General features: G+C 41.5%; 1 protein-coding gene and 1 pseudogene across 2 annotated transcripts in view; both read right to left on the reverse strand.

The window, feature by feature from the left end:
• Window positions 1-14,410, reverse strand: part of FCRL6 (Fc receptor like 6) — a 36,538-nt gene extending 22,128 nt beyond the window's left edge. For both annotated transcript variants that reach the window (XM_027840084.1, XM_027840083.1), the window contains exons 1-3: window positions 14,255-14,410; window positions 2,785-2,805; window positions 1,728-2,027 (exon numbers count right to left, since the gene is read on the reverse strand). In XM_027840084.1, the coding sequence (XP_027695885.1) occupies window positions 1,728-2,027; window positions 2,785-2,805; window positions 14,255-14,285 (352 nt within the window). In that variant the 5' untranslated portion in view covers window positions 14,286-14,410. The remainder of the gene's footprint in view (window positions 1-1,727; window positions 2,028-2,784; window positions 2,806-14,254) is intronic.
• Window positions 51-877, reverse strand: LOC114026391 (annotated as a pseudogene).
• Window positions 14,411-14,622: the final 212 nt, after the last annotated feature.

Below are 14,622 nucleotides of genomic sequence, written 5' to 3' on the forward strand. Positions count from 1 at the left end.
CTTTCTTTCTTTCTTTCTTTCTTTCTTTCTTTCTTTCTTTCTTTCTTCTAAACTTTTTATTAAGAGTTCTCTGCAAGGCATTTAAAACACCAGTTTGTAAGGATAAACTCTGTTGGAGAGAGAGAATACAGAATGCAGATAGCCACAGAACTCAGGAATTTTCTTGATTTGGGGCAGGATCTGAGAGTCCATTGTTTTCTGATCAGCCTTGTGCTGCTCTGTAATCTCAGATTTCTCTTTTTCTGTGTCAAAAATCTCTCCTTCATGGTTTATAGAAACTCTTCTTCTTGAAGTAAGCATCAGTAAGATGATTTGGAATTTTTACACCCAAAAGGTTAACCCTGGTAGAGGTGACAATGACAAATTTCTGATGAGTCCTTCTCAGAGGAACATGGTTGATGGTCAGAGGTCTAGTCACCAGTAGCAAGCCACTAACCAGCTGCTTCAGGAAAACCACTGGCTTGTCCCTGTGATGGCCAGTGGCCATGATCAGAATGGCGCCTGGGGTGATGCTAGCTTAAAGTCTCCTCATGTGTTAGCTGAAGGGCTTTTTGCCATGACTTAGCAGCTTTCTAGGCACATCCTCAGTAGGGTAATACCTAGTCATCTTTCAAATCTTTACCACATGAGTTCCTCCATTCTTATCACTACCAACTGGCTTTGAGATAGCAGCAGGCACCTTCTCTTTCTTTTTCCTTTCAATCTGGGTTTTTGGTGCAGTATATTTCTGCACATGGCTCACCAGGAATACATTGTAGACCATGAGTATCTACCAGTCCCTCAGGGCAGGACCGGGTTCCTACTGCAATGCTTTAAAGGCTTTTTCACCACCTTTTCAGCCACATTTTTCTTTTTGTTCTTCTCTTTTTTTTCCTTTCTGACCTTCTTTTCCTTTGGTTCCTTTGGGGTTTTTTTGTCCACCATCTTGAGAGAAGGCCTTCTCTCCTTTCTTCCTTTCCCTTTGTCCCTTCCTCCCTCCTTCCTTCCTTCCTTCCTTCCTTCCTTCCTTCCTTCCTTCCCTCCTTCCTTCTTCCTCTCTTCCTTCCTTCTCCCCCTGCCTTCCTTCCTTCTTTCCTTTCTTCCTTCCTTCTCCCTTTCTACCCCCTCAGTTCCCCTGACCTTCTCTACTCTGAACTGGTACATTTCTGCCTTCTTTTCTTTTTCACTATTTTTTATTTGAGAGCAAGCATGGCCTGTGGATAGACAGGTACCCTCAGAGTCAGGATGAGTTGGACTCATGGCCTGTCTCTGACATGTGATGGCTGTGTGATTCTGGGCAAGTCACTTAACTTCTCAGTGCTCCTAGACAACTCTGATTATAAATGGAAGGGAAAGCACTTATCTGCATTAGTAGATGTTCCTTATCAAATCCTTACAATAGTTCAATCATAGAAAAAATTCTCATAACTCATAAAAAATCCTCCTTATCACTCGTTCCAAACCTGCTTCTGAAGACTTTCATAAGGGTAAAACAAATGGATGCTTGTTATTGTCTAAAAACATCTCCATCCATCTGCTCACCAGTACCTGTCCCCATAGGCTTCCCAAAAACTTTAGCTCTTCCACAAACTCTAGATGCAGACTAGGCTTCTGCCAGTTTTTAGAAAGAATGGGGGATCCAAGGGGAGGGAGGACACCCAAAGTTGAGTCCCTAGTACATTTCCTTGGGATCTTTAAATGACAGACATGACATGATTCCCTGGAGCCACACTATGGCCCTTGCTCACCATTATAGAAGGTGATGTTCATAGGGTCACTGAGGGCAGAATCCTGGCTCCCACAGCTGTACTGTCCACTTTGCGAGATCACAGTGGTTTTTCTAGAGGTTTGGTGGAACTTCTTCCCCTCCTTGTACCATAAGATGTCTCCTAATCCCATGAGATCCAGATGCCCACACGTCAAATGTACTTTCTCATAAGAGAAGAAAGTGGTCCATGGAGGTTGAAGAGACAAGATGGGCTTTGTGATGACATCTGAGATGTAAAAGGAGAAAGCTATGCAGATACCAGGGACTGTGGCTCTGAAATCTGAAGAAAGGGGAGCATGAGAAATAACTAGAAGGGAGGAAAGCTCAGGGCCCTTTGTCTGAGGACAGTGAGGTGTAGAATCCTTAGTGAATAGTAAGGCTCATGGTCCCCACTGAGAAAGTGGAAGGTTCAGAGTACTCTCTGAGGTAGAAGTGATATTCAGATGCTGCTTAGTGATGGGAAGTGAGATTCAGGGTTCTCAGTGAAAGGGGAACAAAGCCCAGAATAATTCTTAGTGAGAGGAAAGTGAGGATCAGAGTGAGGGTGGGGAGGATTGAAGATCAGGGATGTCAGGGAAGGGATCATAGCTCATCATAGAAAGAAAGGGAGGCTCAGAACTCTCAGTGAGGGGGAGATTAGACCCAGAATTCCCAGTGAAGTTTAGGAGTTAGGGGTGTGTGTGGGGAGTGATGGGGGAGGGGTAGAATAAAGCCCAGAGTCCTTGGTGAGGGTAAGAGAAAGTTGCGCTGGACCGCTTCCTCTAGGTCAGAGATACTGTGCTGCAGAGGGACCAGTGGGTAATCCAAAAAGCAGTGAGAGAGGGTTAGTCCTTGCTAGCTCCAGCTCTGGGGTGAGGGGATATTAGATCAGTGTAAAATTAGTGTTCTTTTCACAGTCCTTCACTCCCTGCCACAGAAAGCTCTGGGGAGTGAAGGGATTCCCCCTCACACAGATACCTTGATTCCTGAGAAATCAGGGCTAGGACACAACGTCAGAATGTAGGGCTGAAGGGAGAAAAAAGGAAGGTGGAACTCACCAGACTTCCCAATGGACAGAGCTGTAAGAGAGCAGAGAGTTGAAGGTTAGGTGAGACTCCAGGGAGGGTTTTCTCATAGGGAGGAGGAATTAAACTTGGATTGAAGTTGTAGGGAAAGTTTTTGTTGAGTGCCCACTATGGGCACCAGGTGCTGAAATACTAGGTCTCATTGTGTGGAGGAGAAATAAAAGGGATAGAAGATTCAGCTCCTTCCTGCACTAAAGGACATGACACTATAGCTAGAGAGACAAGATGTACACATGGGGGAACAAAAGGATATGTTTGTTGGGTTGAAGAATAAAACCCCTCACAGATAACTGTAGTCTGTATTTAGGGAGCAGTCTGCCAGGAAAAAAAAATCATTTAATTTAAGATCAATCTAACTATAAGTCATTACTGATTTAGAGAGGTGTGCTAAATGGTAAAGTATCCCCATGCCTTCCAACATGTCTGCTGCAAGACTGTTTTAGATAACATTTACAGGAATCTTAAACAACTTGGCCAATGGAAAGAATGCTGGATATGGATGCTAGGTAGCGTGGTAGAGTGGAGGGCTGGATCTCAAGTCAAGGGGACCTGAGTTGTATTACTCTTTCAGGCACTGACAGAAAATTGTTAATATAATTGTTAATATGAGGACAGAAACTGTTAATATCAAATCTGATGTTACTTGCCACTCCCTAAATGAAGCTAGCAATGTCAGAATGTCAGTAACATTCCCAGCAAGATAATGTTGATTATGAGGAGTTGAGTTAGACCTTAAGTCCCATCCTGAAATCTTGCCTTGTGGGGGAACCTGGCTCAAGCTGGATCTAAGTCCTTGCTGTCCTTGCCCCCTTCCACTAGAATTCATGGCATGAAGGCAAAACTTCAGAATGAAGTGGTTCTCCTTGCTCAGATTGCCGGGGGCGGCTGGGGTCTCATGACCAGGCCTTGCTATCTCATATTACCTCCTTCCCCTCTCCTCCTAAAGGTATAAAAAGCTTATGCATGGTTCTTAGAATTGGGAAATCCATTGGACATCCCCCAGGGTGGCAGGTTTGCTACCCTGTTACCTTAATTAAAGACGTTTTATCCCCCAACTCATGACTTTTGTTTATTTCCAGACTTGACAGCACTTAACTAGCTGTGTGACTTTGGGTACATTGCTTATCTGAAAAATGGGAATAATAACAGCACCAGACTCATAGGGTTATTGTGAAAATCAAATGAAATAAAAGTGTTTCGCAAACCTTAAAGGATCATACAAATATTAATTATTATTATTATCAGATGATCTGGGTTTGAACCTGGTTCTGTCATTATCTGTATAAGTAACAACTTTTCTGAGTCTCAGTTTCCTCATCTGCAAAATGAGAGAATCGAACTAGAGCAATGTTGTCAAACTTAGATAGAAACAGAGGCCATTAAATCCTACATACATATATGAATGCTGGCTGTATATTTACTTAGAAAATAACATACAGTAGAAATGTATAGAATAAGTATTTATATAGGACATATAATATAGAAATATATAGGAATAGAAAATACAATCAATGTTTTATTGTCTTTTTATTTGTTTTGTTAAATATGTACAAATTACATTTCAATCTGGTTCAGGCCACTCTTGGGAGTATTGTGGGCCACATGTGGACCTTGACCCCTCTGTAGCTTTAAGGTCTCTTCTATTTTTCTTAATCAATGATCCTATAACAGCTCTGTTCATATTTTTAAAGGGTTGTCATATGGGAGAGGGATTAGATTTATTCTACTTGGCCTACAGGAGGAAATGGGTAGAAGTTGCAAAAAAAAAAAAAAGCAAAGTTAGGCTCAACATCAGGAAAAACTTCCCAATGGAGTTATCCAAAGGTAGAGGAGGCTACCTTTCAAAGTAGTAGGTTTGTCATCAATCAGTCAGTAAGCCATTCAAAAAGCATTTATTAAGTACTTATTGCATGCCAAGCATAGTGCTAAGGATACAAAGAATTGGCAAAAGATAGTCCCTGCCCTCAAGGAGCTTACAGTCTAATGGGGAGCTAATTTGCAAATAACCATATCCAAACAAGATATATAAAGGATAAATTGTAGGTAATCAACAGCAGATAGGGGAATTAAGCATGAGGCAGCAAGCAAGCATTAAGGGGAATCAGGAAAGAAAATCAGATAGGATTTTAGCTGTGATTTGAAGGATGCCATGAGGGAGAGATGAGGAGGAAGATTATTCCAAGCATGGGAGGATAGTTCATGAAAAATGCCCTGTGTCAAAAGATGATGTGTCCTGCTTGAGCAATAGCAAGAAGTCCAGTGTCACTGGATTGAAGAGGATATGATGAGGAGTAAGGTGTAAGACTGGAAAGGTAGGAGGCAGGCCAGATTCTGAAGGGCTTTGAATGCCCTATTTTTGATCCTGGAGGCAATAGGGAGCCAGACAGGTTTGTTTAATAGGAAAGTGATATGTTTAGACCTGCCCTGTAGGAAGATCGGGTTGACAGCTAAGTGGAAGATGAACTGGAGTGGGGAGAGACAAAGCAGGCTGACCAACCATCAGGCTATCAGGAGATAGTCCTGGGGTTCACAGGATAGATTTCAAGGGTGTTTGAATTTAGATGGGGAAAAAATATGTCTTAATTTTGACATCACTGTTGTTTAAAATTTTAAGTATTCTGTTTTATACATTTAAAAACAGCGTTCTGAGGAGTCCACTAGGTTTCTTCAGATTGCCAAAGACTTGGAAAGGCAAGGAATATATGATTTTCATCTCAGGCAGCAGAAGGCAGCAGAGAGAAACTCTGGGTAATAAAAGCACATTAGTCTCCCAGAAGCAATGAAAGAATGGGAAAAAGCAAAACTCAGACTTTTGAGTGCTACCCAGAAAGAGAGGAAGGCAAGGTTTGCAGCCAACAAACCCTAGGAGTACATCCGACAAGAAGACTCAGATTTGCAAAGCCAAGATCTAGGACAGAACATAGTGGGCAGACACAATCAGAACAGACATAGAGTCCCTGTAGGAATCCCTCTGGGAGGAATGATTATAAAGAGAGCTTGCATTTATATGGCACTTTATTCTTACAAAGTACGCTATCTGACCCTCATAACCCTATAAAGTAGGTTATGCAAGCACTAATAGTCCCATCTTATTCATAAAATTTGCATTGACATCTTTTGTTTTTACATGATGTTCATTTCTAAAGATATCCCTCTCATTGTCCCCATCCAGCAAGCCATCCCTTATCCCCATTTTATAGATGGAGCCTCTAGAAGACACCTCACAGCTCTTATATTCTTTTGTTTTTTTCCTCTTTCATTTTGAAAGGAGATTCTGGCCCAGTCTGATATTCTATTCGGGCCTCACACAAGACAAATTTCTAGTACTTTGTGTTAAACTTACAATTTGTGTGAGGTATAGTGGAAAAAGTCCTGGACTTGGAGTGAAACGACCCAAGTTTAAACTTTTGACTCTATTACTAATTACTTGTGTAACTCTGGGCAAGTCACTTCCCCTCCTTAGGGCCTGAGTTTTCTCATCTTCAAAATGAAGGATTTGGACTGACAGATGTCTAAAATTCTTCCAAACTCTAAAAACCTATGTAACAGTGGCCATCCCATAGAGCATGTATGAGGATAGGCCTTGGGCCTGGCCCCTTTTGGTGAACCCCTTGATAAAAAAGACATATGTAACCAGAGGTTTCTGGTTGGTCCCTAGGTGTTCCTCCTCCCAATAATAGGGGTACATTGGTTAAGAAAGAGGACTGGGCAGGAACAGCCTCTTGCCCATGGACTTTACAAGGAGAAACAACTTTTACTCCTTGCTCTCTTCTGAATATGTGGCATGGTATGCCAACAGCTCTTTTTTGAACTTTTCATGGTGGGAAGTCCCCAACTCTGCCCTGGTAGCTATTGTGGGTGAAAAATAGGAACCATAATTATTCCTCATCACCTTGATGAACTAACAATGTAGAAATCCCCCAACACCTGGTGGCTTATTATTAGAAAGTCTCCAATCTCTACTCAAGGATGCAGTAAAGCATATGGTTTCATCCATGGTTGTAACAACTACTTGCTGTCCTTGGATAAGAGACCTTGCAGTTTTGTCTAATAGGATTGTTTTCACAATTATAAAAATGTTTAGTTTCTTCTCCTTGTTTCCTGACCTTGGACAGGGAATATTTTCTTATTTTGATAATGAATCCTGCTACTTGCATTCCAAGTACTCCCCTTTTCTCCCTTGACTGACTTCCCTGACTCTTTTTCTATCCCTCGCTCTCTTGTCAAATGCTTTACTTCATCCTAAATTGCTACAGGGGGCAGCTAGATGTCACAGTGAATAGGGTGCTAGGCGTACAGTCAGGAAGACTTATCTTCCTGAGTTCAAATCCAGCCTCAGACACTTACTAGACGTGTAACCCTGGGCAAGTCACTTAACCCTGTTTGTCTCAGTTTCCTCATCTGTAAAATAAGCTGGAGAAGGAAATGGCAAACCATTCCAGTTGTTTGTCCTTGCTTTTTTTTTTTGAAGGGGAACAATGACATCTCAGGGTGATGTCTTGAATTGCACATGAATTAGATTTAAATGAAGCAGAATTGCACCAAGAAAATGCCAAATGGGTTCGGGAAGAGTTGGACGTGACTGAAACAACTGAACAACAAGAGTTGCTACCAAAATGCTACTGATTGGCTGTGTGCTCAAAGCAGGCCTGCAAGGTTATAAAAATAGAATCTGTGCCCCAGGAATCTGACTTTGCTATCAGTGAGAACAGATCTGTTACTTTACTATAAAGCTGTTTACTTTTGAGTTAGCCTCCTGTCTTTGACCCACAGTCATTGGAGGCCTGTCGACAGTTAAGGATTTCCCAAGAGGTTGAGAGAATTCCTCAACACTATTCTATTCAAGGCAGTGAGAACATGAGCTAGTCTAGATGAATTTGAGACTGGTTCTTAAAGCCTGACCTGTCTCTTTTGCTTTGTTTCTTTCCTTGGACACAGGTGATTGAACAACTATCTTGAGATGGATAGTAAGTTGCCTTAGAAGCAACTCTATGAGTTTGAGAGATAGAAGTACTGGGTTCTGGTGCTGGCTGCCCAGAAGGAGGTCACTTTTTAAAAAGCTTCTTGAAGGAGATGACCAGTTCCAGGAGGATGAGCCTAAATCATGCCCTGGCTTGCCAGAAGATATGGACCTTGAGGGAACTGCTCAGCAGAACTAAGATAAAGGTGCTATGCCTATTCAGCAATCCTATGAAATGTTTTGTGTTTTAACACTTTAAAAATTAATTTCCCAGCAGAGTACCACAGAGATGTTGGTTGTTCTATTGTGCTTTATGTATTTCTCAATCCATAGTTATGAGTTTTCACTTTTCAGTATTTCTTTTGTGGTAGGAGAAATGAAGAGTTGTCTTATGTCTGATCTACTTTGTGTAACAAATGAGATGATATTTGTAAAATCATTTGAGGCAGTACTAGGGGGTACAATGGATAGAATACTGGACCTGAAGTCAGGAAGACGTGAATTCAAATGTAGTCTCAGATGTTACTGTATGTGTGACCCTGGACAAGTCACTTAGCCTCAGTTTCCTTAATTGTATAATGGAGATAAAAAACAGCACCTACCTCCCAGGGTTGTTGTAAGGATCAAATGAGATAATATCTATAGAATACTCAGCACAGTACTTGGCACATAGTAGGCACTTAATAAATGCTTATTCTTATTCCCTTGCCTTATATTGAGTGCCTTTCTAGAAGAGACTCTATTTATTCCTTTTGGGTAGACCATAGACATGACTAAATCTAAGCTTTGAGAGATTTTCCCAGGGTTCTGGAGTAGGAATGTAATGAGCCAGAGAGTATGAGGTGAGCCCAATTTCTTTCTTTTAGAAGTCCGATTTCTCTGGGACAGAACCTTATTCTTCATGAACCCAGACCTGGGGGTCCCCTGGTAGGGTATGGTGTTCCACCCTCTGGTTCAGAGTGGCGGTCACAGAAAAGATAAAGGTCACAGGATAATTGATTTAGAGCTGGAAGTACCTGAAGCTCAGCTCAAATTCCCCCTTCCATATGAAGCCTTTCCTGATCCTCCCAGTTGTTGATATCTCCCCCTTGAATTTAACTTGCATTTATTTTGTATGTCCTTATGAATGGACACATGCAAGTTGTCTTCTTTGGTAGAATAAAAGCCCTTGAGGGCAGGGATTCTCAAATTTGTCTTTGTATCCCCTAGTGCCTAATATAGTGCCTGGCACATAGTAGGTGCTTAATCAATACTTATTGATCGATTGATTGATCTTGAAATCATACCATTCAACTCATTCCCATACAAAAAGTCTCCCTAAAACATCCTGATGGTTATTTAGTCTATTCTTACAGATTTCAAGGGAGGGAAAAGCAACTATATGTTCATACTGAAGAAATATGTGGAATTGAAAAAATATAGAATCAGTAGAACACTTCCAAAAGGCCAGTGACCAAGTTTCTCGTGATGCCCTCATGAACACAATGGAGCAATGTGGGCTGGGCCTTATGTGGCAGTGGATTTGTAGCTGATTGAACAGCTGTGCTAAAAGATCTTAATCGACCCCATTTTTAGCCCTAGCTTCTTCAATGTTAAATTTTTCTTTATCAATGACCAACCATTACTTGTGTAAGAAACAAAAGTAGGAGTGAGAGCTAATACTTTGGATGACTAAGTTGAGAGTCAAGAAGATTGTAGGATTTAGAGCTAGAAGGGATATTAAAAGGAAAAATTGAGAGCATTTATAGAGTACCTAGTTACTATGCCACAAGCTTTTCACAAATATTATCTCACTTAATCCCTACAATACCAAGGTAGGCGCTATTATTATCTCCATTTTACAATTAAGGAAACTGAGACAGATGACTTGGCCAGGGTCACGTAACTAATAAGTATCTGAGGACAGATTTGAACTCAGATCTTTCTGACTACAGGCCCAGGACTCTAGCCACTGCACCACCAGCTACCTTGTGAAAGATCATGTATTTCAACTCTTTCATCTTAGGTGACCCTAAGAAGTGTTTAGTGTTCAAATTTTAGGAAGTTATAATCCAGCCCACCTGTAACACCTATTAGCTGTGACCATAGGTCAGGCACTTAATCTCCCTAGTACTATTTCTTAAGTTGCAAAATGAAGATAATAATGCCTGTAGTACCTTCCTATCAGAGTGGTTGCAAGGCTTGCAAGAGGTAACATGTACAATATTTTTTTCAAATCTTAAAGTAACATATAGGGCGTCCCAAAAGTCTTAGTGTGGTTTTAAACAAAAGTTTCAGGAGAGCATTTCAGAAATTGGTCAGATCTTTCCTCTTTACTAGAAAACATCAGTATTTCCACCAGTACAGGCTCACAATGGACAGGAAGCCATGTAGTACAAGGAAGGAAATGAGATATGTACTTTGGCATCCAGAACTGATTTTATCCCCTTCCTTTCTTTGCCGTTTGAAGGAGTCTTCCTGTTTGCCATGCTAGATAAAAGGAGGTATAGCCACAACATTTGGACTAATACTATGGGTGTGGCCCTCTACCGACACTTTATCTGCCAGGCTCATACTCTGCCTGAGGCCAAAATGATCTGGAGGCCAGAGACATCAGCAACTAACCAAATCAGGGTAGGGAGACTGACAGCTGCTGTAACTCCTTTCATATTGATGCACTTCCTCTGTTTTCCTTTGCTTAGAGTTACAGTCCTGATCCTGACGTGGGTCCCAGACATGCAACACCTCCGTTTGTTTTTTCCCCACAGGTTGGGATAATCCCTGAAAAAACTAGGAGGACAAGCAGGAGGAGGTTTTGGGGTATGGCTGATGTGAGAGCTCCCATGTAGAAGTGCTGAAACCTTTTCCCTGGCATTGTCGTTATGTTAAATACATCATGTAGCCGCAGTGATTGCTACATTTGACTGCCTTGTGGATTTGCGGGGCAGGAGACATTTGTCCACCCTGAGAAAGGAAAGTTCAGATGTGGCATTAAGGGCTGGCTTTAAACTGTGTGCTTTCATATGAAAAATATTGAATTATTCACTAATCTAAATTCAGAACTAGGCCAGTATGAGTTTTAAACTTGCCTAACCATTAGTGCCATGCAGTTTCCTGGCATGGGAAGCTCTGAGTGCACACTGGAGTCCTTGGTAAGACCACTCAGTTGGTGGGCTTGAGTATAGTGCCACCTAGTGAACATCTCAGATATTATATTCCCTTTCTGGATAATTAATGTAGTGACATGCTACCTTTCTGTAGGTTTAAGGAAGGTAGCCAAAGAATGAATTTCTGCTGCAGGACCAACAGAACTTTAACTGCTGCCACGTTTTCCACAAAATCTGGTCTCTTTAGTTCTATACTCCTGTTGGCAATGTTTATAAGGGTGTGTTTGCAATTTAGGATTATTGTAATTTCACTAACTGCAATATTGTAACTGTTCTTCCCTGAACATAAACGTACTGAAATTGCTTGCTAGAGAATGTATACATGTGCATGTAGTTATATTGATACACTAAAACCATTTTCCTCCTTAACGTTGGAATTTTTGTTAAGTTTTCCCTTAACCACTCAAATGTCTTTTATCTAGGTCAGAATTCCAGGTGAAAGCTTAAATTCCTTTAAACTAAGGCTAAATTGTACCATCTGAAGGAATAAGCTTCTTGGCCATCCCCCTTGGCTGTGGTCAAACAAGTTAGTGGTCAAACAAGTAAGTGATGACACATATGCACAACTCCTTAGGACAAATGTGCTTGTTTTCAGCTAATCATGCAATTTCACTATCTTGGCTTACACCCCAGAGCAGTGGAGAAGATCTCTTCCTATTTTCAAAACCGTGATATGTTCAGTTCAGTCCAAGTGAAGTAGAAATTTTTTGTATTTCCTTTAGATAAAAGATTCTCTTAGCAAGAAGGATGAACCTTTTGAGCCCTCTCTCACCATTCCATTCCATTCAGCCAATCACAGGCCTAAAGTCCTCAGAAGAAGAAAATGAAATCATCTGGAATGTGTGTCTGAGATGGAACCTTGAAAAATAACAAGGGAAGCTACCTCTTCTCTCTCTGACATCCCCCTCTCCGCCAGTCATCTTCGGTATTATCACCTGGAAAAAGTTGCTGCCTTTGGTTCTAATACCCACCTAAGCTTGGGCTGTTATCATTTTCCCCAACTATATCTCATCTAGAAATCCTTCTTGGGATGCCTGGGGGCCTCCCCATTTCCCCCTTTCCCAATAGCCACTTGTTTTTTCCCTTTGCCTGCCCTTTTCCCCCCCCCCACTGGTGGTGGTCTTGGATAGCTGGTGGAGATCCAACTCAGGACACAGATCTGAGGAACACAATCTTATTTCTATCTGTTTTGAGACTTCTACTGACTTGATTCAATAAACTTCTCTCTCAAATTGTTAAATTTTATTTATGCCTGTGGTCTGTTTCCTGAGTGTGGTGGTTAGTTCATCACAAAATCACTCATTTAAAGGGCAATTCTGCTAATAATGTGAAATAATGTGAATAAGATGATTTGATCAATCCTTCCCTTCAATGATTTTCTTCAGAGCCCAAGAGTAAAGAACCCCGGATCATTTGGACAAAGGAGTAGGGCTCAAAAACAAATGCCACAAAGGGTAACCTAGGGTATCCACTGAATGTGTAACACCTGCCCCATAAGTATCATAATAGCATAATAGTGGTCCTTACATTTCAGAAGAGATGTAAAGTGGAAGAAGAAACAGATTCAGCTATTACTCTAGAGGGCACAACCAGGACCTGTGGATAGAAATTACAGGGGGGAGGGGCCAGCTCTCAGATCAATTTAAGGACTAAATTTCTGGGCAAGGACTCCTGGCCTGTCATATGTCTAACTGCACTTCTTCTCTACCCCAGTAAATGGCAGTGAGGCAGCTTGTGAAATTGATTCTCTTTTAGCTGGTGTTGAATTTCTGACACAGTCGATAGAGAGCAGGACCCGGGGTCAGGAAGACCTAGTTCAAGACCTTTCTTAGACTAGCTGTGTGACCCTGGGCAAGTCACTGAGCTTTTCTGTGCCTCAGTATTCTCATTGGTAAAGTGAGAGGGTTGGAATGGATGGATTCTAAAGTCTCTTGTAGGTCTAAACATATGGCAGTCCTTCCTCACTAAGGCAAATGATTAAACTAGTCCTCCTATGACCACACTCCACACTCTCCCTTCCTTTGGGCTCTTCTAGTCTTGTGACTGACTCCTTTTTCTTCTTCCTTTCTTTTTTTTTTTTAATCCTTTCAAGGCTTTCCCTGATGTATATTTTAGCCTGATTTACTTGGTGTAAAAATGTTAGGGGAGACGCAAGGAAGAAGCAAGATTTAGGACTTAATATGTCTTAACTCTGGTTGCACTTCCCATCTGCCCCCCTTCCACCAGGTATCTTACACTATTAAATTCTAAGACTTCCCCTAAATGCTAGTGGCTTCCCTCCAAAACAACATTGCATATAACTACTTAATACCTATTTTCATTTATTGTCTTTGCATTTGGTCTGCATATAATTATATATGTATGTGTGTATAGATACATTTGTTTGTTGTGTACCTATCTTCTCCATTTGCATGTAAACTTGTGAGTAGGGATTGTTTCATTCATTTTCCTTGAATCTCCCAGTTGAACATAGGGCCTGGCATGTAGGAAGCACTTAATAAAGACTTGATTAATTGATTGAAGGCTGGCTACTACAGTGTTTTGCACATAGTGGGTGCTTAACAAATGTTTGTTGAATTATTTGTTGGCTTGAATAGATAGGGTAGGGATGCATTGTAGAAGTCTTTGGCAATAAGGACAGGGAGTGATATTCTGAAACTCAAGTTTCTAAGAAAAATAGGTTCAAAGAGTTCAGCCAATCAGCCTGCAAGGTGGTCAATTTGACAAACATTTCATGAACCTTTACTATGTGTAAAATACTCTGAGGCTTAAGGGGAGCACAAAGATATGATCCAGCTGTCCTATAGCAGAAGGATTCAACGCCTGCTGTTTGGTCCCAGACAGTAGGAGCAATGTGTGGAAGCTGTAGAGGAAGATTTGGCTATACATAAAGAAAAAGGTCAGACCACATTGAAAATATTGTTTTCAGTTCAGGGTTGCACATTTCATTAGGGAAATTGATAAAGGAGAAACTGTTTTTCTCCAAGAGAACTGACCGAAAGTGGAATGGGCTGCCTTAGGGTGTGGGTATCCTGAAGCTCTTCAAGAAAAGGCAGTAGGGGATTTTATAGAGAGGATTATCATTCTGGTATGGCTTGGACTAGATGGTTTCTGAGGTCCTTTCCAACTCTGAAGTTCTTGGATTCTCTGATCACGCTGCCAGGGAGCCAGATTTGGATGGGTTGGGAAAATGAACCTATGCCCACTTCCTTTACTGTCTCCCATTTCTAGCTCCCTAAGTAGACCCTGTTGGATGAGAGAAGCCTGAGCTCCCAGATTTCCCATCCTGGAATTCCTGTCCCCAGAGCCCTAGGAGGCTCCCCTGGGGCTTACTTACCCAAGAGCAGCACAGTCACCTTCAGCAGCATGGGGCCCAGGAGGAAAGGGGTAGGCACAAGTTCCCCAATAGAAGCTACATCAGACTGGAGGCAGGTGCATCTGTGTTGGTTGCAGTTGTGATCTGATTACATGGGCCCCCTAGGGCATTGGGTCAGAGTAACTTTAGAGGAAGTAGAGCACCCTAATCTCAGATAATTGTTTCCTTTCAATATAAGGAAGTAGCTACACACTGGGTTTTGTTTTTGTTTTTGTTTTTTTTTTTAGCACTCTCTTCTCTGAATGTCCATTTGGTGTAGTGGAAATGGGGATGGGATGAGAAAGGGGTATAGAGTATGACTAGTGAAATTACATCACTCAGGGGAATCT

Source organism: Vombatus ursinus, unplaced genomic scaffold (assembly GCF_900497805.2).
Source record: "Vombatus ursinus unplaced genomic scaffold, bare-nosed wombat genome assembly UNPS02014838.1, whole genome shotgun sequence".
Lineage (NCBI taxonomy): Eukaryota > Metazoa > Chordata > Mammalia > Diprotodontia > Vombatidae > Vombatus > Vombatus ursinus.